At 43.6% G+C, this 25,965-nt stretch overlaps 2 protein-coding genes and 1 non-coding gene across 3 annotated transcripts; 2 read left to right on the top strand and 1 right to left on the bottom strand.

Annotated features, from left to right (window-relative positions):
- The first annotated feature begins 26 nt into the window (after window positions 1–26).
- On the top strand, window positions 27–11,568 carry ACTR10 (actin related protein 10). Its single transcript, XM_056492332.1, has 13 exons — window positions 27–235; window positions 1,655–1,727; window positions 2,277–2,359; window positions 3,315–3,423; window positions 5,806–5,913; window positions 6,100–6,167; window positions 6,459–6,538; window positions 7,501–7,536; window positions 8,799–8,878; window positions 8,972–9,045; window positions 9,689–9,770; window positions 10,377–10,578; window positions 11,097–11,568. The coding sequence occupies exons 1-13, from the start codon at window positions 159–161 to the stop codon at window positions 11,276–11,278; spliced, it is 1,254 nt and encodes a 417-aa protein (XP_056348307.1). The 5' UTR covers window positions 27–158; the 3' UTR covers window positions 11,279–11,568.
- Window positions 11,569–14,118: 2,550 nt separating this feature from the next.
- Window positions 14,119–14,191, bottom strand: TRNAK-CUU (transfer RNA lysine (anticodon CUU)). The gene has a single exon. It is a non-coding gene; the product is annotated as a tRNA-Lys (tRNA).
- An 84-nt stretch (window positions 14,192–14,275) lies between these two features.
- On the top strand, window positions 14,276–21,582 carry PSMA3 (proteasome 20S subunit alpha 3). Its single transcript, XM_056492333.1, has 11 exons — window positions 14,276–14,347; window positions 15,224–15,306; window positions 15,869–15,992; window positions 17,271–17,372; window positions 17,494–17,567; window positions 17,973–18,045; window positions 18,997–19,062; window positions 19,809–19,855; window positions 20,759–20,826; window positions 20,971–21,035; window positions 21,394–21,582. Exons 1-11 carry the CDS (start codon window positions 14,327–14,329, stop codon window positions 21,436–21,438), a joined length of 768 nt encoding a protein of 255 aa, XP_056348308.1. The 5' UTR covers window positions 14,276–14,326; the 3' UTR covers window positions 21,439–21,582.
- Window positions 21,583–25,965: the final 4,383 nt, after the last annotated feature.

The raw sequence follows: 25,965 nt of genomic DNA, 5'->3' as shown, positions 1-25,965 counted from the left end.
GCGGCGGAGGGGCGGGCAGGCGCCGCGGGCAGCCCGGAGCGCCGGGGAGCGGGAAGGCCCCGTGTAGCGGCGGCTGAGGGAGGTGGAACCGGAGGGAAAGGAGGAAGGGAACGGGGGAAGGAGAAGGGGGAAAGGGAGGAAAGGGAGGCCGGGCCGCCATGCCGCTGTACGAGGGGCTCGGCAGCGGCGGGGAGAAAACCGCCGTGGTGATCGACCTGGGACAGGCCTTCACCAAGTGAGTGCCCCGCACTGCGGGCGGGGCTCGGGGGTGCACTGAGCGGAGAAGGGTCCGGGAGGCGTTAGAGCCTCATTGAGGGCTAGGGAGGGATTTTGGACAAGGGGCTGGAGTGACAGCATTGGGGAATGGCTTCCCATTGCCAGAGGACAGGGTTAAATGGGATATTGGCAGAAAATTCTTGTCTGTGAGGGTTGGGAGGCCCTGGCACAGGTTACTCAGAGAAGCTGTGCCTGCCCCATCACTGGAAGTGTCCAGGACCAGTTTGGAGCAACCTGGGATAATGGGAGGTGTCCCCGCCCGTGACAGTGGAATTAGATGGTTCTTAAGTCCCCTTCCAATCCCAACCATTATTCCAAAAATAATTATGTGAGGTTTTCCCCCTTTTTGTGTTGATCTGTGTGGTGTGGAGCTGGTGATGAACAGCGTTGTTTTTTAGTCTTGTGTTTTAGATTAAAACAAGATTTAGCTCAAGCAGGAATACTCGTTATTTATTTAGTGTTTCACCTCGTGGGCCAAAAGCTTTGTTACCTGGAAATGGGGGGATTTAACAGCCTTCATAGGTAGAGGACAAGTGAGTCCCATGAGTGGCTTTTTGTGGATTCTTGTGTCCAGCTGAAAGCTTTTCCCAAGTTTGGGGTGTTATGTGCTTTTATTCCCTGGGCATTGTTAACCTAATAAAATGATCTTTTGGAAAAGCTGAATAGTGTTATTTAGGATTTATTTCCAGCCTTCATTCTCATGGAAGAAATAGCAGCTGAATTGTGTGAGAAATATCTGTACTTTTCCAAATAAAGCTGAATTGAGTTGAAAGTTCAAGGAAAACTGCCTGTACACACTGGGACTGCACAAATATCTCTTTGAGACAAAAGGAGAAAATTCAATTCTGAGTTGTGGTTTTTTAAGAATTTTTTTCTGAAGTGATACAACACCTTGACAGTTGCCAAATACCAAAATCAAGCATTAACTGACTTTTTGCATTGTAAGTGCTCCAAGTCCAGCAGCTTTAAGAAAACTGTAGTTTTCTTCTGAGGTTTGTAGTTACTGGGAGTGACAGGGGTGAAACAAATATCAGGCACTGGGACTAAAATAAACCTTGAATTCATTTTGCTTTTAATGTCCTTGCTTTGGTCCATGGTTCTTGTGTGTTTGAGGAAGACCAGGTGGGTCTCTGAAAAGTTTGATTTGGGTTGCAGCTGTTTTTCTCCTTTTGTTGAGGGAGTCAATAAAAAAAGATACAAAATCTTTATCATTTAGTCTGTCTTTAAAGTTATTTCCAAGTGGCTGGGTAGGAAAACTGTGTACAAAACTCCTGTTTGCAGTAACAGAATTCCCTAATTCCTTATTCTGTGATGGTCCCTAGGTCCAGGGGGTCAAATGATGATTTCAAATAATCAGGTTTTCGACATTTTCTTTCAGGTGTGGGTTTGCAGGAGAAACAGGACCAAGATGCATCATCCCCAGTGAAATCAAGAAACCTGATGTCTCAAAGGTGAACTGTTTTTATGGTGTTTGGTGTGTTATGGCATAGAAAGAATTTGCAGCTGCTTTTTCTGTCCATCACAAGGCATTTTTTACTGCCTGAATAAAATATTCTGAAATTTTATTATATTTTTCATTATTTTAACTGCAGCTGTTAAAACCTGTGAGTAGGTGCAGGTAAGTGTGATGCCAGTGCTGATGGTAATTGCTGCTCAGCCCCCATGGAACTTGTGTTTTGGGGCATTTATTGAGAAATTGCTTTGCCTAGTTATGCTGTTTTCCTTTTTCTTTAGTAGAGAGTGGCAGATTTGGAAAACTGATTCTAAGTTGCTTATATGAAAAATTAGCTTTAATTAACTCTGGAATTTAGTTATAGGGTGAGTTTATGAGATGTTCTAAGGACAAAGAGCAAATCAGGCAAGAGTGAGTGTTTATATATAATGTCAGATTATATTATGTATCATACATATTTCTTTACATATCATATATGAATACATGTAAATGTATATAAATAATCACTGCCCAACATTTGAGCATTGTGGGTATTTTCCCTTCCCAGCCTGTCAAGGTGGTTCAGTACAACATCAATACAGAAGAGCTGTATTCCTACCTGAAGGAATTTATCCACATGCTGTATTTCAGGTGAGACACCTCCCAGCTATCCAGGCCTTCCCTGAGCACTGCCAGGGGTGTGAGCAGTGGATGGACACTTCCTGGTTGGAGAAGAAAACAGAGATGAGACTTTGCAAGGGGCTGCCTGGCTCTGTTGGTGCAGAGATCCAGGTTTTCTTACAGAGTTCCTGTCCTGCAGCAGCAGTTGCTCTGTAAAAGCAGAAAGTCTTTCATGAATTACCTTTCAGTTGAGGTATTTATGAAGGGCCTGAGAAGGGGAAGGCATTACCTCAGGAGTTGCACTGATTTTGGTAGGGCTGAAGCTCCTATCAGTGCAGACTCCACAGTGGTTTGGAAGGAGGAATCTTTACCTGTGGAATGTTTTTTACCTCAGCAAACATCTCTTTATTCTGGTTTTAGTACCATTAGTGAATAATGAAATTGGAGTTGGTCTTTTCTCTTTGTTTCCAATCCATATTTTTACACTGTGAAAGCCATCATAGGGAAACAGGATTTAATTTCTGTGCCTCAGATCTGCTATGGCTTGTGTTCCTTTCTTCTCCTGTCCTGCACCATCACTTTGCAATTGAAATCAGGGCAATTTCATCCTCTCCCACTAAAATCAGAGCATCTGAGTAGCAGAGTATCATCATTCTTATGTGCTTTATGACATTGGACAGGCCATTGATGGCTTATTTTTGTATTGCTTTGTGTTGCTTTAGAAATGTGTGATGAATATACAGAGCTGCAGGCTCTGCTGAAAGCTCTGTAGCTTGTTTTCCCTGCTTCAGTTTCCTGACTTTCTTTTAGGATATCATTGGGGTTTTTAGATTTGTGAAGAAGACTTTGGGGTCTGCTATAACAAATGCTGTCTAAATGCAAATCTTTAGGATTTTTGAGGAAAATGGAATATGAATATAGGACAGATCTCATAATATGTGCATGAACTTCCCAATTTTATTTTACACATCTTGTCTTTTTGTAGGCATCTGCTGGTGAATCCCAGGGACCGGCGTGTTGTGATCATAGAGTCAGTCCTGTGCCCTTCACACTTCAGGGACACCCTCACCAGGGTCCTTTTCAAGCATTTTGAGGTAAGTGTTTGACAGAAATGTGTGAATCTGCTCCACTTGCCAGGAGAAATTTTGCTTGCAGTCAGTACCAGATGTGGACCAAAAAAAAAGAAGAAAATAGTGGCAAAAGAGTGAGAGGCGTAAAGAAGAAGAAAAATCAGATGATGCTGTGAGGAAGTAGGGCGTTGAAATTGGATTAAAGACCATTTTTGTTCCAGTCTGACTCTTCATGAGGCCACAAAGCAGCAGCAATTAACAAGACTCTGCAAGATTTCCCTGCCTTGTAGATAATACAGCTCACAGTGCGCCATCCCAGACAGATCCAATAATCCCCATTGAGCACTGCCTGCAGCCAGATTTATATTTAAACACTTGCTAGTGCCCTGTCAGCAAGTCTCATGATTTCTGCCACAGTCAATATCTGCCTAGCACATGGCTGTGCTCATTTAGAGAAGAAATTACTTGAAATCAAATATCTTCTCTGCTTAATCAGTCTTTTTGAAGAAAATTGTGGGGAAAAAAGCCACCTGTGGCTACCCCATCTCTGGCAGTGTCCAAGGCCAGGCTGGATGGGACTTGGAGCAGCCTGGGATAATGGAAGGTGTCCCTGCCCATGGCAAGGGTGTGTCCAAGTTTAGGACAAAACTGGGGAAAAGCCTCCAAAGGAGCCCCCCAGACTAAACCCCCCTCACAATTCCTCCCCCCCCACTGGGCTCGGAGAGAATTTTACTCGGGGGGAAAAGTGGAAAAAACTTGTTTATTAACAAACACAAGAAAAAAACACTTCCCAGCAACAGGAAAGTACAATCCCAGATGACAAAAGAACTGTTTTCACCGAAGTGAGAGATGGTCGCTGCTGGGAAGGGCGAGAAGCTTCTTGGGCAGGCTCCGGAGGCAGTCTCTGATGCTCAGGTCCCGTCCGGAGCCGGTACAGATCTTGGAGCTGAAGGAGAGATAGGGGGAGGGGAAGGCAGCAGCAGCCAGGGCAGAGCCGGGGCAGCAGCAGCAGCAGCGGGGCAGAAGCAATAGGGCAAAAGCAGCTGGGCTGGGGTAGCAGCAAGCAGCAGCAAGCAGCAGCAAGCAGCAGCAGCAGCAGCAGCAGCAGCAGCAGCAGCAGGGCAAGCCAAGCAAGCCCAGCCCGGGGCACCACCCCCCCAGGGGGGAGAAAGGGCACCGGCGGCAGCTCCATGCAGACAGCGAGGTGTGGGAGCGGGAGAGGAGCAGACAAAACACCAACCCAGGACAGGGTGGAACTGAATGATCCTTAAGGTTCAATCCAACCCAACCAGTCAAGGATTCTGTGGGAAGTCTGAACCTAATTCTTGCTCAGTTGCAAGAGAAAATGTTTTAGAAGGTGACTCCATGCTTCCTTAATTCAGACGCAACAAAGGTTAAGGTTTTACTATAGAAAGTAGTGAAACTAGTTTGTCTGCAGTACTTCCTCACTGTCCTTCCACAGCACAGTTTACCAATTGATGTCAAACTCCTGCATAATTCTGTCTTACTATTAGTAAAATTTTCTGATTACTTCAACTTGCTGAAAGATTTGAGTTGCTTTTTGAGGTTTTGTTTCCTAATCCCTTTACAGCAATAAAATGTCTCAGCTAAAGCACATCCCATGCAAAATGGTTTTTTGAAAATGGCTCATGCATTCAGTCATATTTTGATGGAGAGACCTTGTAACTTGTTAAGAAGCCACTTAATACTGATGGAAGGTTTATTCTCTCTGATTTATATTTTTCTATTTGGTGCAAAGAGTGGTTTATTAATCCAGGGTCAATATTTTACCTTCTGTCTCTGGGTTAAGGATCAGTACATTTCCTGTAAGTGGAAATTTTATTGAAATTTCTCATTTAATTCACATTTCAAAGTGTTCCTTTAAAGGAGCTGTTGCTTTCTAGGAAACTTGATCTATGGAATTCTGGGAGAAGGAAGTAACTCTCATGTAATTTTAACTTGAGTTTCCACATTGTTTTTGTGAGAGTGTTTCAAACAGCCTCTGTTTGGGTGCAGTAGTGTTTGTCATAAGGCACACTTTTATGGATTTTCTGACACTTTGATTCACATCTTCAACTTTTTACAGCTTTTCAATTTCAGCTTCTTTAATTTCTTTTCAGTAACAATAAGGAACTTGACCTGAGTTTTATAGCCAACACTTGCTTTTCTAACAAGCCCATTCCAACATCCATCATTACTGAAGTACCTGGGTGCACCACAAAGAGAATGAACACAGAATTTGGAATCCTATTGTATTTTGTTCATTAGATTAGTACTGGAATAATTCAAGATACAGTTGTTTGGGTTTTGCTTTAAAATGCCATTCAGGGAAGGCATCAATGCTTTGTTTCTTTTTTGTTTCTTTTTTCTCCCCTTCAGTCAACTTTGCTTTTGGTTTCCGTGTAGGTACCTTCTGTTTTGTTTGCTCCAAGCCACCTGATGTCTCTCCTGACACTGGGGATCAACTCTGCCATGGTGCTGGACTGTGGATATGCAGAAAGCTTGGTGCTGCCTGTATCCTTGCCTTTTCACCACTGGGGCTGTAGTGAAACATGGGATTTTAATTGACTAAAAATTATCTTTGGATGAAAGCAGTTAGAAAGTGGCTGATGCAAGGGATTGTAAAAGGGAAAAGGCATTTAGTTCCAGCAGACTGAAAACTCATAATGAAAAAGAGGAGAATTTCCTATCTTCCTGTAGATTTATGAGGGAATTCCAATCCTGAGTTGCTGGGGTTCCCTTCCCCTGGGAGGAAAAGCCATCCACAAGTAAGTTCATAGTTATCCATTCCAGATTACAAATTATTTATTTGTGGAAGTTCCGCTTTGACCATGAGCAAAAATTCCTCTTTTAAATCTTAACTTGCTGTAACATCATCCAATTTGTAGAGTTAAAACTGTGTGGCTGTTGCTGATGTGGTAAAAACTGTGGAAATGGGGTCTTCTTAAGTTTATGTTTAGAAGGATATAACTGAAAGGAATTCATCCAGTCCCTGGAGTGTAGTGCAGAGAGCCAGGCTGAGCTCATGGCTGTCTTTCCCACCTCCTGTGCTGTTTTAGGGAGCTGGAGTATCAGCTGCTGGAGCAGTGCACGGTGGATACAGGACTGGCCAAGGGACAGAGCCTTCCCTCCGTGATGGGTAAGGACTGGGATGGGGCATCTGTGTGGGAGCTGCACTGGGGAAAGGGTATTCATCCTAACAGTGAGTAAAATGGGGTTAGGATTCACTGCATCTCATGTGGCCTGTTCTTTCTTGGCCTGGATCAGGAACAGTGTGGCCAGCAGGAGCAGGGAGGTCATTCTTGTCCTGTGCTCAGCACTGGTGAGGCCACACTTTGAGTGCTGTGTCCAGCTCTGGCCACTCAGTTCAGGGAGGATGTTGAGGGGCTGGAGTGTGTCCAGAGGAGGCAACAAGGCTGGTGAGGGGCTTGGAACACAAACCCTGTGAGGAATGGCTGAGGGAGCTGGGGGTGTTTAGCCTGGAGAAAAGGAGACTCAGGGGTGACCTGATCACTCTTTACAGCTCCCTGAAAGGTGGCTGTAGCCAGGTGGGGTTGGTCTCTTTCTCCAGGCAGCAACTGACAGGACCAGAGGACACAGCCTTAGGCTGTGCCAAGGGAAATATAGGTTGGATATTAGGAAAAAGTTTTTCACAGAAGGAGTAATCAAGTACTGGAATGATCTGACCAGGGAGGTGGTGCAGTCACCATCCCTGGATGTGTTTAGAAAAAGACTGGATGTGGCATTTGGTGCCATGGTCTAGTTGAGGTGTTAGGGCATGGGTTGGACTTGATGATCTTGAAGTTCTCTTCCAACCCAATCATTCTGTTATTTAACAAGTATGCTGTTTTTATGATAAGCCTCTTCTCACAGCAGTTTTGAATAAAGGCTGAGATAAAAGTTCTGTAGTAATTTTTCAGTCTTTTTTGTACAAAGGCTGTTCTTAATATCTTTTCTGCTTTGGAAATCTTTGAAAGCTGCTGTCAGAGTGAAAGTTTAATATATTAAATGTAATACAAACTCAGAAAAAAAGGTTTTTTAAGTAGGAAGAGAATTTAAGAATGAAACTAAATTTGTTTGGTTTTTTTTTTTTAATTTCAGGCTCAGTCCCAGAAGACATAGTAGAGGATATAAAAGGTAAATTTGTTTACTTTGTGAAACTCTAGTGTATGAAATTGTGCAGTAGAGTGTGATAATAACAAGTGTGCAATATTTTACATTTAGGAATTTATTTCTCTTCTCTGCCATATTTATTACGTCTTGGATAAACTTGTTTTGTTCTTCCTCTTTGAAAGCAAAACCAAAACCAGGTGTTGAATTCCTCTTTTACTTTAAGCTCTGTGTTGTTGAGTTGCAACTTTTAGGTATATTTGGTAGGTGGGCACAGAAAGAGGATTGCATTGTTGTGTAATCTTGTTTAAAGATTAACTAGAAAGGCTCAATTTGCTTTAAAGTTAATTTTAAAAAAAAAAAGTATTTATAAAAGATATTTTGGTGTGTTAATTAAGGTAGGCAAGAGGAGACAGGAACTACATTTACTACACAAAAAAAATAGTCTTTGGGCAGAACTTGGATGAACTCCTATGTAATTGTTACATGTGCAACAGATGGAAAAAGATGTTTTCCTAGAAAACAGTAACTAGTATATATCCCTTGGGTCAAATCAGGAGGAAATCCATCAGTCAAATGCAAAATAAATTCAGCTGGTGCTTAGTGAAGTGGAAGTTGCTATTCTGATTCCTGGACTTCTACACTTTTTCTGACTAGTTGTTTTCTATGCAGTCTTTTGGAACCAGAGACAACAGGCTAGGCATGAAATTGTTGTTGTCTGTGTGTTGAAGCATTGTTTCTTTGTGACAGCAAGTTTATAAAGAAGATGCTCACCTGTGCCAAATACAAATAAATAAGTGTATGATAACAGTAGCAGCTGAGATACAAATGAGACTGTGTGCTGTCAGTGCTGTCTGCAAGCAGAAAAACCCTCTGGAATTCTTAGGGTTTGGAAGAGTTGCAGTAAGGAAAATGTTACAGGATTGGAGCTTGTTTAAAAAATGAGCCATGCCTCATTTGAAGCTGTGGTGCAAGACCTGCAGTGAAGGCAGGATACAGCCCCTGGCACCTTGAGGCACCATCAGGAGCTTTAAATCTTGTGTGGTTTGTGTGAGAAAGGACAGGCAGGATTTCCAACATAATTTCAGTGTCAGCTTCATTGAAGTTGGGGTCTAGAGAGCACCTGAACTCTGCTTGAGTGTAGAGACTGCTTCTCTTTGCATGTATTTGACAATATCTTGGACCAGCAAGGGCCTGGAGTGTGTGTTCTCTAAATTAAGGAAAATGGTTTTGCTGGTGATGAAAGGATCCACCAAGGCCTCACCTCTGCCCCTCTCTTCCCTCTGCAGTCCGCACGTGCTTTGTGAGTGATCTCCAGAGGGGACTGAAAATCCAGGCAGCCAAGTTCAACATTGATGGCAGTGCTGAGGTGAGCTGAGGATGAAACTCTTCCTGCTCTTTTGAGGTGGCTGCAGCCTTTTTGGGCTCTAAAATAATAATACAAGTTTTTTTTTATTTCCAGCGTCCCTCTCCACCTCCAGATGTGGATTATCCCTTGGATGGAGAAAAGATTCTCCATGTAGTTGGCCCCATCAGGTGACAGTATTTGGCATTAGAAGGATATATTTCAACTCTAAAAGGACATACATTTTCATAGAATTGGATTTTAATGAGATACTTGCATATGCTTTTAATGCCTCTGAAATGAAAGCTGTGTGCTGGGCACAGTGCAAGCCCATCATGGGAGGGGGTGGCTTCTCCAGAGCCCCAGGAGGAAGATAAGAGCAGAGAGATTGGAGGGATGGGGGAAGAGAAATGAGTATCAATGCCTGATAATGGGACAGGTTTAGTGATGTGAACAGGGCACTTTAACCTGAGCAACAGGAGGCTCAGAGGAAATCTTCTGACTCTGTAACTCCTGACAGGAGGGTGCAGCAAGGTGGGGGTTGGGCTCTGCTCCCAGGAAACAAGAAACAAGAGGAAAAGGCCTTAGGTTGACTTGGGGCTGGTGGTGAACAAGGTGCTGGTGTTGGGTTGAGGTCTGAATGTGATGATCTTAAAGGTCTTTTCCAAGGATTCCATGGTTGTCCCCTCCCTGCTGCCACTGCTGGGCTGTGTGACAGGAGTGATAAAGTGTTGGCAGCAGGAAGGCTGGAGTTATCTCCAGCTCTGCTGTGCCTGAGTTCAGCTCAGTGTGGTTTTGCTGCTCATTAACACTCTCTTCCTGTCTGTGCCACAGAGACTCCGTGGTGGAAATCCTGTTTGAGCAGGATAATGAAGAGACATCTGTTGCCACTTTGATCTTGGATTCACTTGTTCAGGTATTTTTATACTAGAAACAGTTTTTGGGATTTAGGGAATGCCTCCAGCCTTAGAGAACCTGCAGTTAAAAATGACTCAAGACTGCAGGCTGCTGGTTTACCTCTGCTGGAATAAAATTAATTTGGACATCTTTATTACAGGCAATATATTAAATTCATTGCAGAATTTTTTCTTGTCGTATACAGATGCTTCACTTCTTATTATATTTAAGAAAAAATGTATTAGAAAACCACTATAAATGGAAATTTTCATTATGTGGTGGTGTGTGTCTGTTAATTAAAGTTGCCTCCCTGTAGCTATTGATGCCATTTAAATAAGTTTGCTGAGATGCAATTTATTGGAGAGCCGTGGACTTGGCTGATATGACAAACATTTCAATTAGAATTCTTTATGAAAGCAAATTGTTTAAGAAGTTCTGTGCCTGAGCCTTCACCTCTGCACCTCCAGGCATTTCCCTTGCATTTCTCTCATTATATTGGTTATTTTCCAGTTAAACAGCAGTTGGAGGGCATAGAAATTTCTGAATTTCTAAGAGGCTTCTGAATGGCTTCAAGCTCAGTCAGCTTGGCTTATTTGGGTTTTTTTGGTGTGCTTGTTTGCATTAGTGCCCAATAGACACCAGGAAGCAGCTGGCAGAGAACCTGGTGGTGATTGGGGGCACGGCGATGCTGCCGGGCTTCCTGCACCGCCTCATGGCTGAGATCAGACACCTGGTGGAGAAACCCAAGTACAAGGAAGCTCTTGCCACTAAAACCTTCAGGATTCACACTCCCCCTGCCAAATCCAACTGTGTGGCCTGGCTGGGAGGTAAGAATGGGAATAGCTGGGAAGCAGAGGTGGGAAAAAAAACCCTTCTAAGTGGGATTTGTAGTGAATAAAACCATGTATTTTTAGGGTTAGCCAGCCAGAATTTCTGTGCACTGAATTCTGTGATCCTGGCCAGCTGCTGTGGGCTGAATCTTGTCACAGCTGGTGTGAATTTGTGAGGCAATTTTTTGGGGTAAAAATTGCCCTGAACACGATGGGGTTTAGTTGAAGTGCTTAAAATACAAACTTTGTTGTAAGAAGTGGGTCAGTCAGGCTGGATTTGCTGTCAGCAGAGAGCAGATCATTCCTTGTTTTCAGTCACTTTCCAGGGGTATAAGTGGCAGCAGTTTGGGACTTAAATGTGCTACTGGAAAGGAAACCAGCAATATCCATTCATCCCTTTATATTTAGGGACAGAGCTAAAAAACTCCAGTTGAGATTCTTGATGGGAAGAAGTAGAAAGAGAAATTCTACATGGAATTAAAGCAAATTTTTTTGTTTTCTTGGCAATAATGTAGGAGCCATTTTTGGAGCCCTGCAGGACATCCTTGGGAGCCGCTCTGTGTCCAAGGAATATTACAGCCAGACCGGCCGCATTCCCGACTGGTGCTGCCTCAACAACCCCCCTCTGGAAATGATGTTTGATGTTGGAAAAGCACCCCCACCACTGATGAAAAGGGCTTTTTCCACAGAGAAATAAGCACCTCAATCCACACAATGATTCTGCCCCGTTCCAATTACATTACATGTGCACTGGGGTTTGTTTTTGTTCATTAATTTGTGTGTAACACTATTAAATATGAGCAATGTGGGTGTTGTCAGGGTAGGCACTAACACTGTTTAAAACCCTGTCCAGTTATAGTTTACAAACTTAACTCTGGCAACTTCTCTGCTCTTTTGTCTTGTTTTGGAGAAATTCTGTCCCCTCACGAGCTGTTCCTTACAGTTGTTTATTATTTATCTGTATAGTAAATGGCATTGCTGAGAGAATTTGGTTTAAGGTATTTTCATTTTAAGCATGCTGAGAAGAAACAACAGCACTAGGGAAACACGTATGGGAATTTTTTGTGCCAAATTCTGTATTAAAATATTCCACCCTTGAATCACATGTGAAGAAATGGTTTGGGGCCATTCAGCAAACGTAGTGGAGCATTATTTCCCCTGTTTTAAGAGTTTTAGCAGAAAACTCTTCTGCCTGTAATTCTCTCATAGTGCTGAGCTAAAACCTCTCCTGATGTGTCTCCTCCAAGAAAGATAATGCAAGATTATAATTTATTATAAATTAATTATAAACAGGTGTGAGGTCCAATGTGACTCAGTGGCTACATCGTGACTGCTGGTATCTGCTGGTTACTGAAGTTTGACTCCTACCCTGAGGAGCAATTTTTGTCTCAAATTTGGGAAGATAAATATAACCCATTTTGGGATGATGAAGTCTTATTGGCACAAACGTGTTTTTTGTGACAGATCTCACTGTGCTGCCTGCTGCCCACCTGCTGTGTGCCTGCAGCACGACTCTGCAAGTCAAACAGATATTTAAAGAAATCCTCTTCTGGTGAGCCCTAACACAGGAGATGTGCTACAGCACTTCAGTAACTCCTGCATGGTTTTGTCAGTGTTTCCTATGTGCTTTACCCGAACAGGTGATGTTAGTTTTCGTAGTTCTGGGATGAGGTTGGTGTTTTAGGGATCATCTGTGCCATTCCAGGCTGGATAGATGGACACAGTCTCATTGCCAGGCACTGAGAGCCAGTCTCAGGTGCACAGAACATGCAGCCTGAGCTGTGCTGCTTATTTTCAGTCACCATCTGGGTCATTTGGGGTGCAGGTTATGTTTTACCTCAGAAAGAACCGAGCCAGAGCTTCCTGAGAGGAATTGGGCACGAGCAGGAGTCCTGTGGAGCTGGGAGCTCCTTCCCTTCTCAGTGGGAAGGAGTCAGAAGATGAAACTCCTACAGAGCCTGTGGTGGTGGTGGTGCAATGATGTCATTTTCCTGAACTGCAGCAGACTGCAGCTGAGGAAATTCAGGATATTCTTAGCCTTCCCTTTTCTGGGGTATTTCTGTGCTGCTCTGCACACGTACCCTGGGACCTCTCCCGTCATGTTCTGCCACCTCATCTTCCCTCTGCCCACTCAGATCTGCTCCTGTGGGGTTCCTGCATCCTGAACAGCCTCAGCTGCTGCTGCTTCACAGGCAGGGTTAGAATTCCTGACTCCCATCTAACTGCTGGTTTGAAGTGCAGAGTCCTGGGACCTGCTAAAGCAGAAACAGGATTCTTACTTCATCAAAGGGTTAGAAAGACTCTTAAGGCCCTTGAGAGCCCTCAGGGATCACACCCTAAATGTGCAATGACAGTTGGGCTTTCCAGGCTGAGCATTGCAGTTCTTCCCCTCCCTGGCATAGCTGTGGGATCCATGGATCCTCCCAGGAGACAAATTCAAAATGAGCTAGCCTGGTTCAGCAGGAAGGGCAGTGACAGACACAAACCCCTGCAGTAACTGGAGGATTTTCCTCTGAGGTTCCTGGCTCTGGACTGGAGGCCAGAATTGGTGTTGGCCAGTTGCAGACAGCTCCAGGTGAGTCCTGCTGACTGGAGGAGGATTTTGGAATATGCATGAGCCCATTGTGGTCTGCCTGTGCCCCTGCTGCATCAGCAGGAGCTGGTCCCTGGGGAAAGTGGCTTTATCTCATTCCCTCATCTCCCTTTTCATGGAATCAGGTTGTCTCAAGTCAGAAGGAACCTGCTCACGGAGGGCAGCTCCCTGCTCCTTGCAGGACCCCATGAAGTAAATCCTGTGGCTGAGAGCATTGTCCAGATGCTCCTTGAGCACTTCCTGGAGAGCCTGTTCAGTGCTGGACCAATGCACACCACAGAATCCCAGAGTGGTTTGGGTTGGAAGGATTGTACAGCTTACCCAGTTCCACCCCCTGTCATGGGCAGAGACACCTTCCACTGTCCCAGGCTGCTCCAACCCTGTCCAGCCTGGCCTGGAACACTCCAGGGATCCAGGAGCAGCCACAGCTTCTATTGGCACCTGTGCCAGGGCCTCACACCCTCAGAGGGAAGAATTCCCTCCTAGATCCATTCCCGTGGGGCTGCTCTGGCTGCTCTCCTGTAGTTTGTGTGTTTAAACAGGGTTGCCCTATCCTAGATGGAGAATCCCACACTGGCTCTTGTTACATTTTCTAATGCAGGTGCTTGCCCAGCTCTCCACTTTATCCAGCTGTCTGTAATTCCTCTCAATCTGCCAAGTAGCCCAGAGCTCCTCCGTGATTAACTTCTGTTTCCTGCGTTGTTTATTAAAAAAATTAAGTTTCCTGGGATAAGATGTTTAGTCCATTGCACCACTCCTCACAGCTCTCACTTTATTAATCCCATATCAGTCCTGCATCCAGGTTTTATAAAAACTGTTATTCGCACTGACGCGGTTTTACCGATCACTTTAAAGATCATCCCCCGTGTGTTGGAATGAGGCTTTTCCCTCAGCAGTACGAGTGTTCGCGCCTGGAACCCTCAAAAGGGACTCAAAAATCAATGCGCCCAACGTGGGGCTCGAACCCACGACCCTGGGATTAAGAGTCCCATGCTCTACCGACTGAGCTAGCCGGGCGCTGTGGGTAGGAGTGCTATTACACCATATTTAACGTAATGTATCATGACGTCACTCCGGGAGCGCGGCGCGGCGGCCAATGGGAGCGCGCGTTGCTGGGCGGTGGGCGCGGGACGGGCTGGCAGCGGCGCCGCCATGAGCTCCATCGGCACCGGGGTGAGTGCGGCGTGAGGGGCGGCACCGGCAGCGCCGCCACGGGCACAGCGCGGCCGCCCCCACGGGCCCCGGGCTGCCCCGTGCCTGCCCCGTGCCGGCGGCCAGCGCGGCGCGGCGGCTCCGGGCACTGCGGGCGGCTGAGTCACTGCGGCCCGCCAGGCCCGGGGAACCGGCGGCGGGGCGGGGCGGCCGCTGCGATATTACACTTACTATGCCATTCTACATAATATACTTCTGTGCGTTTTAAATATATTCCTGTGATCCATGTGGTTTAAATTAAGTGGAGACTTACAGGGAAGCAGGGGAGGGACTCTTGATCGGGAGCTGGAGTGATACGGCAAAGTAATGCGGGTAACAGAGTGAAAGAGGGGAAAGGTGGGTTTGATACTGGGGAGGAATTCACCCTGGGAGGGTGGGCAGGCCCTGGCACAGGTGCCCAGAGCAGCTGTGGCTGCCCTGGATCCCTGGCAGTGCCCAAGGCCGGGCTGGACAGGGCTTGGAGCAGCCTGGGACAGTGGAAGTGTGGAACTGGATGATCCTTAGGGGCCCTTCCAGCCCAAACCACTCTGGGATTCTGTGAAATGTAAAGGCAGAGACAAAAGCTCCCATAGGTTTTGAGGGTTGTGTAATGCTCAGTGATTTCACATCCAGGGTTTGCAGTGTGGGTACATCCAGCACTGATGAAATGGCCTCTCCTGGATTTGAGTCTCTGTTTTCTTCTGTTTCTACATCTTATAAAAGGGGTCAGCCTGCTCTGGGGACTTCACACCATCTCTGGCAGCCACAGTCTTGAATTTTTTAAATCAATAGGCTTGATCTGAAAATGCTGTGATATTATGTGGGTTTTTTTCCTGAGAATTGTGTCTTCTTCTTCAGTATGACCTGTCAGCCTCCACGTTTTCTCCAGATGGCAGAGTGTTTCAAGTGGAGTATGCTATGAAAGCTGTGGAGAATAGCAGGTAAGATACAAATATCTGCATCAAACATCTGCTCTTTTGGCCTTTTTTAAAGCAGTGCTGTTGGACTAGAGAAACATGAGGGTAAAATCATGGTGGTGAAATGAGTTCTGATCTAAAAGCTCATTTTAGGAATGTGGCTTGAGGCAAGCTCAGGACCTTTCTTGTAAATGTGTATCAGCTTCCTAAAGATTCCTCAAGACATGGAGGACATCCAAGTGCTGCTGAAGCTGCCCCAGCTGCTCTGGGAGTGTCTCTCTTCCCTGGACTGTGTGAAGGAATGTTGGGAAGTGGAAATCCCAGCTGTGCTTTAGGGACAGTGAGGTGGATTGGCAGGGCAGAGTCACCCAGGGATCTGCTCCAGATAAGGATTAAAATCACAGAATCCTAGGGTGATTTTTTGGTTGAAAGGGACTTCGAAGACAATTTAATTCTACCCCCTTGTCTTCAGTTGCTGGAGTTGTGACTACCTTGGAGGAAATCATGTCACTGTTTTTTCTGTCTTGGCAATTCTCTGTTAAGTATTTTACATTGTGAGAAACTGACATTTTTTCTTGTCTTTCAGTACAGCAATTGGGATAAGATGCAAAGATGGTGTAGTCTTTGGAGTAGAAAAATTAGTGCTGTCTAAGCTTTATGAAGAGGGCTCCAATAAACGTCTCTTCAATGTGGACCGACATGTTGGCATGGTGAGCTGCCATTTCATTTTAGGTCTGCAGAAATTGTAAGGTCACTCCCCTCAAAAGAGCAAATTATGTATCAGAGAATCAAAATTAAGTAGATTAAGAAAGTAATGTTAATGTGTCTGTGTACAAAGTCAGAAATGCCAGTGGGTTTTCACTGTTTTCTGTCATTTATTCTTTGCACTAAAACATACATAACTAAAATCCAGACTTAAAGTAGAAGATTGAGGCTGTTCTACATTTTTAAAAATTGCTTTTCCAGTTGTTCAGACTTGTATGTAAATATAAACACAAGTGTTAAGACAGTGCTTTTTTACACAGTTACCAAGTAAGGTATGTTCAGGGAAAACATGCTGCATTTGAGATTTTCTTCTCAAAAATGTGGGACTCACCTGACTTCCTTAAAGATTGGTGTATGGAGGACTGGCCTGCCCATAATAGTGATGGTTAGGATGGTATGGAGGAGTGGTTGCAGTGTGAGAGAAACCTGGTGAATGCACATGATAGGAAGTATTGTTTGGGCTGCTGCAGTCATGAGATGATAATAAACATGAAGATAACTTTGGTTATTGATAGAGAAAACTTTTGTTAATATGTGGTGACAGTGGCATGTTCTGAGGCTGGTGGCAGATGGGCAGTTTGAATTCCCCATGGCAGTGAGTTGGTTCCCCCATGGCAGTGAGTTGGTTTCCCATGGCAGTGGGCTGGATTCCCCCATGGCAGTGAGTTGGTTCCCCCATGGCAGTGAGTTGGTTTCCCATGGCAGTGGGCTGGATTCCCCCATGGCAGTGAGTTGGATTCCCATGGCAGAGGGCTGGATTCCCCCATGGCAGTGAGCTGGTTTCCCCATGGCAGTGAGTTGGTTTCCCATGGCAGTGAGTTGGTTTCCCCATGGCAGTGAGTTGGTTTCCCCATGGCAGTGAGTTGGTTTCCCATGGCAGTGAGTTGGTTTCCCATGGCAGTGAGTTGGTTTCCCATGGCAGTGAGTTGGTTTCCCATGGCAGTGAGCTGGTTTCCCATGGCAGTGGGCTGGATTCCCCCATGGCAGTGAGCTGGTTCCCCCATGGCAGTGAGTTGGTTTCCCATGGCAGTGGGCTGGATTCCCCCATGGCAGTGAGTTGGTTTCCCATGGCAGTGAGTTGGTTTCCCCATGGCAGTGAGTTGGTTTCCCATGGCAGTGGGCTGGATTCCCCCATGGCAGAGGGCTGGATTCCCCCATGGCAGTGAGTATCATGGGCTGCAGCAGCTGTGTGAGTGCTGGTGCCAGCTCTGCTCTCCTTGCAGGCGGTCGCGGGGCTCCTGGCAGACGCTCGCTCCTTGGCTGACATCGCCCGGGAAGAGGCTTCCAACTTTAGGTCTAACTATGGCTATGACATCCCCCTGAAGGTAGGAGACCAGTGCAGCTCTCAGGGCTTTTGGCTCTTATTCTTGATGTGGGAATTCAATTTTATTCCTTATTTCTGCAAATAAGAGTTTCCAGTGTTTTATTTTTCCTTTTCCCACGCAGCATCTGGCAGACAGAGTGGCCATGTATGTGCATGCCTACACCCTGTACAGTGCTGTCAGGCCTTTTGGCTGCAGGTGAGTCTTGCAGACACACTCTTTATTTGTAAATATCTACAGAGGTGGTTAATTTGTCCTGGTTTTAGAACTTTCAGGGCTTGTTCCATTCAGTATGTGATGGTGGTGAAAGCAGAACTTCCCTCTGCAATCATCCTGCCTGCCCTGACATCTAAAGAGCAGGTTACAGCTCCTGTGTGATTCTGGTACAAAGGGACTGATAAACAGAACTCTGCTGCCAGGTTACTGATCAGTAAAATGTGTCTGGCAATGTGCAGGTGCTGCTGTGAAGCAGATTGGTCAATAGAGTGTGCAGGACAGGAGGAGTTTTGCTCCAGGAAGGGTGTAGGAAACTCAAGCTAGTGTAGTTTCTAGTTTGTGTATGTTGCTAAAAGGAAAGGTTTTAACTTCTCTTTTCTCCTGCAGTTTCATGTTGGGGTCCTATGATAGTGATGATGGTGCACAACTGTACATGATTGATCCATCAGGAGTTTCATACGTGAGTGTGTCAAAAGTATTTCCATCTTAGCATAAGTTGCTCTTTTAAAAGTTTCTAGTTGGGAAAATAGTTAGTGTTGGTCTAAAAGAGCTGCTTTTGTTTTCTCCTTTTGCCTGGGAAGATCTCTGGTCAATCACTGCTGCTGGATTGCAGGTCCTTGTTAAACACACATTGTATATTTCTTAGAAGTGCAGTCTGAGAAATGAGTTTAAAGCTTGACTGTCAGAAATTGGGAGTTCATCCATGTGGCTCTGTCCAGTGAAAACTCCCATGCACTGCCCCAAAAAGACAAGAATTGTAGTGATACCCCCTTCTCTAAATACTTCAGGTAAGAGAGGGCTGTTCCTCTGCACTGCCTGCCAACAGCAAACCAAATCAAAATAGAATTGTTGTTAATTGTTTTTACAGTTTTTCAGCTGTGTGTTACACACAGGTCTGCAGATTCATACTGCTGGATTTCTTAAAATTTTCATGCAGTATATCCAGTACCATGGCTGTTGAGAGAAATAGAAATGCTTAATTTTATGTGTTTATGCTTCAGGTATATTTCCACAGTAGGTGGGCTTAGCTTGGGATTTGCTTGGATCCTGTAGAATTTCTGTAGTTCCTGTAGAACTTCTGTTTTCAGACTTACTCTAGTTTATTCTTCCATTTATTGTAATAAAAAAATCTATTACAATATTTTAAGCTGATAAATTTCTGTCCAGGAATTACTGAGCAGTCTTCTATCAATAGTGGTGGGACTTGATGTAGTAATTGGATTAATTGGACTCTATTCAACAATTTGGGGATGTACCCTCAGAGAGAACAATATCAAGGTTTTTGGTCTCTTACTGTGAGTAAGGTGGGGTTGTCATGTGCCAAGTGACAGTAAGAGGTGTAGAAAATCTAGTATTTAATTACATTTGCATATTATTGTTTGTTTTTTTCCTTTTTTTTTTTTTTTTTTAGGGTTATTGGGGTTGTGCCATTGGTAAAGCCAGGCAGGCTGCAAAAACAGAGATAGAAAAACTTCAGGTATGGTGTAACACTGTTGTGCTGTCTCAAGACAAATATTCCTGGCTTATCATGTTACCTTTTGGTGCCTGAAATACATAAAATGCAGAAGTGGGTGAAATATTTCTTTGCACATTTGCCACTGAGCCAAGTGAGTGAATATAAAAGTTTAAATATGCTTTTGATTTTGAATGAAAACCATAGGGCAGCATTGTGCATGGTGCTGTATCTATTTTTCCCCAAGGTTTATGATGATTCTTTTGTTTAACTTAAAACTTTGTTTACTTAAAACCCAAAGTTACCTGCATGAAATGTTGGTAAGACCAAAAGTGTTACTATGCTGCCTAGAAGGAATACCAGTATTACATGGGACTTGATGGTGCCTCTCCCATGTGGTTATTTTATATCAGTTTATATATCAGTTGAGCAGAAAGCATCTGGGAACAAGTCAAGCTTTTAGGATTTCAGCTTCACCAGTGTAACTTCTAAGATTTCAGATGATAAGTGCTTTAAACTGGGGAATTTCCAAGTAGTATTTTTTTTTCCTAGAATCTTTCAGTTGTAGTATTGTTCCCTGGAAGAATGACTTGCACAGATCAGGCTGGAAGATGCATTGTAGAGAAGAAATGTGGTTCTGGCCTTTTCTGTTACTTTGACTACTGAACATGAAGCACATTGGCACATGCAGAGACTCTCCTGTCCTGGCCCTGTAGAAGATTTATATTCTCTTAATAGAAATTTTATATCTGTGTGTCTTTTTCCTACAGATGAAGGAAATGACCTGCCGTGATGTTGTTAAAGAAGTTGCAAAAATGTAAGTCTCCAACACATGTTTCCAACTTTACAAAAATCCAGACTGGTGAGCTTGCTCTGGTTTCAAACTGAGGCTGTTCATTTTAAATTGGGTATCATATCTTAAATTGTCTGACTCTAATCTCTGGTTTTAAAATATTTAAACCAAGTGAGAGATGAAGGGAAACTTCTTGGTGTGCTGCTTCTGAAGTAAGAGTTGTTTGAACAATGACCTGATGCTTCACAGAGGAGCTGCCCACAAATGATGTGAGATCTTGGACTAAAAAACAGACTCAAGTGCTTGGGAAAGAAGCAAAGTAGAACTTCTTTAAAGGAATATACACAGTATAGCTGTATTATTAGACATTTTAAAATCATTTCTAATAATGAAAATACTTCTAGTTCTGCTTCAGCTCAAACTCAGCAGCAGCTTTAGACAGGGCTCTGTTTTTCAGCTCAAATTCAGTTCCCTAGTAGCATTTCCATGTTTGCCATAATTGGAAATCTTATGTCCACACTTATGATTAGACACAAGACACTGTGGTGTTGGGATTTAGTGTTAGGTGTAAACTGCAGTTAGATTTACTGGGGAAATGCAGGACACTCCAAGCTGTATTATAACTGGTCTAGCAGAAGCAGGCAGTGATGATGCAGCCTTGGTTCTACACTATCTAAATCTTAATGTTTGTTCCAGTTAGGGAAACTTGAACATCTCAACCTGCATCTTGGCTGTAATGCTTTAAGGTGTTGTTAGGCTAGCAGTTAAGCCTGGAAAATTCTCTGATGGTGTTTGGTGGGGAAGAGGCACAGGAAGAGCTTCTATTAATCATAAGAATATTTTAATGGAAGAAATCTGTGGCAGGAACAAAGTATATTTAGCCTATTGGCCAGTCTGTTCTAATCTGTTCTTCTCTGTTCCTTTCAGAATCTACATAGTTCACGATGAAGTAAAGGATAAAGCTTTTGAGCTGGAACTCAGCTGGGTTGGAGAAAGTAATGCATTTCTATAATTTCTATAAACACTCCAGAAAATTTATAACTTTTTGTACTTAAAGTAAAACATTGCTGGTTAAATTCACTCTGTATGTCAGGGCCTTTGTGTGAGTTGTAATTAAGACATACTCTTTTTATTGGCAGTAACCAATGGAAAACATGAAATTGTTCCCAAAGACATCAGAGAAGAAGCAGAAAAATACGCCAAGGTAAGTTCGGTGTTGCTGCAGTGCTTCACTTGACAAAGTGTTGAGCTGCCTGGAAACTGTATCATTCCAACACACATCCCTGTGTTAGCTGGTGTTACTGGGAAGGGATGGTAGGGAAGGCTACAGTGTAACCAGGGATAGTTCCTGCTCTCAGAAACTGTTAATTCAGAGCTTACCACAAGTGGGGTCTTCCTCCTTCAGAAGTAAGTGTACTGATGGGAACTGTCCTGGTGACTGCAAAGGTTTGGACACAGTGAGGGCTGTGAAGCTGCAGCAAACCTCATTTTGTTTATTGCAGACTGAATTATAAAACAACTGGTAAGACTGTTCTTTAATTACACTTTCTTTTTTCAAACAGGAATCTTTGAAAGAGGAAGATGAGTCAGATGATGACAATATGTAACACATTGTTACTCCAAAATAAGTCCAACTTTTCTTATCTTAGACCAGGTTTGTTTATAATGCAGTATGCATGGGATGCTGTTGTGTACTTGTTGGAAGAAACCAACTGACCAACTTGCACTAATAAATTTTCCATTTTACTGTCTCTTAGCTTTTATTTAAAATTATATAGGCCAGCAACTGTATCTAAAGAGACATTAAGAAGGAAATACATTATCAGGCTGCTGTTTCTTCTTAAAGCACTCCATTTGAGCCAGGCTATGTTCATGCTGCATAGTTTAATATCAAAAACTAGTACTCTCCTTCCTTGATTAACCAATAGCACAATTTGCAGTTTGTTCCCAGCCACAGTCTGTGACTGCTCTTGGCAGAAAAGATGAGAACAGGGCCAGTCCAAGAGCAGGTTACAGTTAAAGGTGATGTGCACAGCTGACAACTCCTAACAGCCTGTGTAACAACCAGGAGTTCAGGAAAATGAATGTTCATCTGAAGTACTAAGCCTAGGCTTAGTGGAGGAGTAGGAGGAATTAAAAACTAATTCAATTTAAAACAGTGCTTGTGTTAAGTTCTAAAGCTGTGAGATCGATTAAGCAATGTAATTGAAATTAATGCTTGAAGAGCCACACTATTTTTAAGCTGTTTTATTCAGCTGTAGTTTTCTAACACACTTCTGAATCAGCTTAATCAATTGTTGACCTTTCCAGAAGTTAAAAATAAGCTTTGCTGCTGTCATTCCCCACTTCCTAGAAAAAACAGACTGCCTGTTCTAGTCAATTCAAAGTTTTGAAGCAGCAGGTTGGATGGGGCTGGGAACAATCTGGGCTGGTGGAAGGTGACTCTGGCCATAGCAGGGGAGTGCAGTGAGATGATCTCTGAGGTCTATTTTAACCCATATGATTCAATCAGGTAATAAACTGTTCTGTTCACCACCTTAAAACTCAGTTAAAACTGAAGTCTTGTTTGTACATGCAGTTAAAATTCTAATGGCCCTGCTAATCTAAAATGCATACTTGTGTAATGAATCAAACTCCTCAGCTTTAGGACTACACACTCATGTTCACCAGCCCCTAGAACAGCTTTCCCTCACAGGTTTATTTTTATAGAGATAGTTTGGAAAATCCCTGGCCTTCTCCAGTGTCCTTTGTACCAGGATTACAAAGCACGGGTTCTGCTTCCTTTTTGTGACATGGGAAGGCCAGCAGAGAGCAATGACTCGACTGTGTCAGTTCAGGCTACTGGAGCTGCTGCTGGGCCAGCCAGAGCCAGCACTTCATGGCCGGGACAGGCAGCCTCCTTCAGCGCCTCCTCCTGAGGCAACAGTAACAGCTGCTGCACTGAGTCAGCCTGGAATTGTCAGTTCCAGGGCTCCAGACTGAATTTACTACTGCAGTTTCCTGCTGACTCAGCTCTTTGACTCACAGGCCAGCACCACTCAGGGAACTCCTCAGCAGCACCTTAAAGCATCAGCTGAGGCTGATCTGCCACTCCCTGGGTATGGCAGCAGGGAAGTACCTGATTCTCTTCATTTTGTCTTGATTCTGTTCCTAAAATCACAGAATACTCTGAGTTGGAAGGGACCCACAAGGATCATCACAGCCAGGATCAGAATTCATGAGCTTGGTGTTTTTAGCACCATGCTGTAAAACTGCTAAAGGGAAACTGAAAGGTGTCCTGGTGTGGCTACACCCAGCCCTCCACCCCTCTAATCCTTCCAGTGACAGCCACCCACAATTAGGGACAGGAACTGTAACAACACTCAGACACATTTCAGGGTACAGTGAGAAGAGCAGCATCCGCTGTGTTTATTTAAAAGACTGAAGGAATATGAAGAGATAGGAGGTAGGTGCACAGCCAACTACTTGCTTATCCAAAATTTCCAAATAACTACTTCTTGGGGAACATGGCAATCTGAAAAGCTCCTCTGACGATCAACACATAGTTTTTCTATACCTTTTCACAACAAGCAAAAAGTCCCATGAAAAGCAATTTCAAAAGGCTGTGGATAGCAGTACATGCAAAGTGCTGCCCAGTCTTGCCTGTCATGGCAAAGTTTAGTTAAACAACACCAAGATGATTATTACTGTCAGGTTATTTTAAAAATTTAATCATTAATTTATCAGAGTATAGACTCAGCCTGTTGATGAAAATTTTATGGTAAGGATAAAAACCTATTTTCATTTCCACTGACTTCAGGTAAGGAGAGAAAAAAAAAAAAAAACAAGCATTAGAAGGTGAGAAATGTTTGTTTTTGTTTTTTTTTTGTGGGGGGGGTCAAAGAGGAAAAAGGCAGGAGAATACTAAATAAGCTACTTCAATACTGACATTGTCATTTACTTTAAAAACAGAAAGCCAGCAGAATTATTTTTGATCATAGGTTCAGCATTGCTATCTCTTGTCAACAAGGCCCAGGAACATTAGAATAGAGTTCTAGCCCAGAGAGACTCATTCCAGCAGAAAAACTAAATGCAACTCCCCTGTGACAGCTATTTTTGTAACCCTGCAGTTCCATGAGACAACCACACTGTATTTAACAAGTAACTTACTAATTTCAGTTATTTAAAAATTAACTAATTATATAGTAGTGCATTAGCCATCATAATGTTTCACTAATTTAGTCCACAGCTGATAGAATGCACAGAAACTTCAATGAGTTTTGCTACTGAGAAATACTTACTTGTTGCTATGTTGAACAGTGAGCAGGGGAAAAATCTCTAAAAAAATAAGGAAGTAGCTACTTATGGCCACACTGACCAAATAAAGAACTAAAAATGCAGTGGGACAGCAAAGCACAAATAAACATTTAATTAAATGTTGAGGACCATTTTTTTCTAAATATATAGAACTGTCTGAGGAAAATCACTTGGTAATAAGCTCCAGAAGGGCGCAGGCTGGATCTGAGATTATTATTTAGGTGACAACTAAATCTTGTTCCAGAACAAGAGAAAGTAATATTAAATTGCAAAGAACCAAAAAGATTATATTTAGCAGAGGCCCTGTTTTAATTACAGGACTGGGGAGAAAAAAATCTGGCTGTTAGAGAAACTCCCATATCCTGCAGGCTTAAACAACATCTAAGGACAGGAGTTTGATTTAAGCCCAGAGAACAACACCTGATCAGACAGCTGAACAAAGATTTGAAAGGCAGCATGCATTCCTAGGCTTGGATCCCCTTCCCTAAAATTAAACTTAGCTTTTCTAGCTGACTTGAAAATGGTGAATTATAACTTCAGTGTAACTGAAATATGGAAATGCTTTGCAAGGCAAACAAATGGCAGAGTGAAATCTTCTGAATTAGAGATTTCAGCAAGAGGTGACTCTAAGAGTCTCACTTGGGTTATTTCTGCCCAAAGCACTGGGAAGTTTCAGATCTAAAGATAGCAGAAAAGCAGCACTGCTTGCTTCAGGCTCCACAACTAACCTACTTTGTCCTAGTCTGGCCATTTATGGGAACACATAATACAGCAGAAAGTTAAATACCCACTTGGAATGCATAACTCCAGTTCTTGCCATGCTGAAATACTTCATGCTCAGAGTTTCAATGGTTTATTCTTGCTTAAGACCCAAAGCACAGGGCCTGAATAGAAGAGCAGGAAGGAAGAATGTACAGCCCAAGTCATCTCTTAGCTCAAAGTCATCCCTCCACCCAAGGAGGGTTTTAGAAGTACAGATCCAACAATGACTCAAGAGTAGCCTGTTCAGTAAGATGCTTCCTCAAGTCTCACACATCCACTGGCTGTTACTCAGCACCTGATGAATGACTACTCTGTTGTTTATTAAGGCTGGATATGTCACATTCCTTGTTACAATTATTAAGTCAGCAAGTCCACATCCAGCAGCTTTGATGAAGAAAATTAAGAAGGGGAGTAGGTGAACTGCAGGTGACAGATTACAAAACAATAGGCTCCAGTCTCCATGACTGCACCAGGGCACATTTTAGAATATGAAAGTGCACTTGCAGAGTTCAAAAAGCAAGTTTAGCCTATTGCATCGAGATAATTAATTTTATGCTACTTTAATATAGCCATAAAAGTTACTGGCTTGGATAATAGCCTCTTTACAACTGCTAATACTGCTGATGAAATGATGGCAAGATTATTAGAAGTAACCCATATGTGAAATTTCCTGTGTGGCAGACATCCATGAGGCCATCTCCAAAAGAAATAGTACTCATCTGTATTTGGTGCTGACTCTCAGTAAGGAAACATTCCAAGCAGAATGTGTCTCATGCAGATCTGAAGTATGCCAAGCATTGGGTCATTCATTTGTAACTTCTCACCACCAAAAATAGCTTGATGGCCTGAGGGTAAAGCCCCACATGCTGGGAGTGTGACTGTCCATGTGGATGCAGCACTGCTTGGGATGCTCTCTGCATGTGCAGTCCCAGGCACCCTTAAGGAAGGAGATTTGGAATAACTCCAGGGCTGTTTTGCAAGTCTCTTCCTGAAGATAAAACCACAGCCATAGAAGGGAACGCAAAACAGTGAATTGAAGAATGCATCTTAGCGTGACCTTAAAATGGAATACACAA

The sequence above is a fragment of the Oenanthe melanoleuca genome, chromosome 5 (genome assembly GCF_029582105.1).
Source record: "Oenanthe melanoleuca isolate GR-GAL-2019-014 chromosome 5, OMel1.0, whole genome shotgun sequence".
NCBI classification, from domain to species: Eukaryota; Metazoa; Chordata; class Aves; order Passeriformes; family Muscicapidae; genus Oenanthe; species Oenanthe melanoleuca.
The sequence above is the reverse complement of the archived record's forward strand: the minus strand, read 5'-3'. Positions and strand labels throughout refer to the sequence as shown.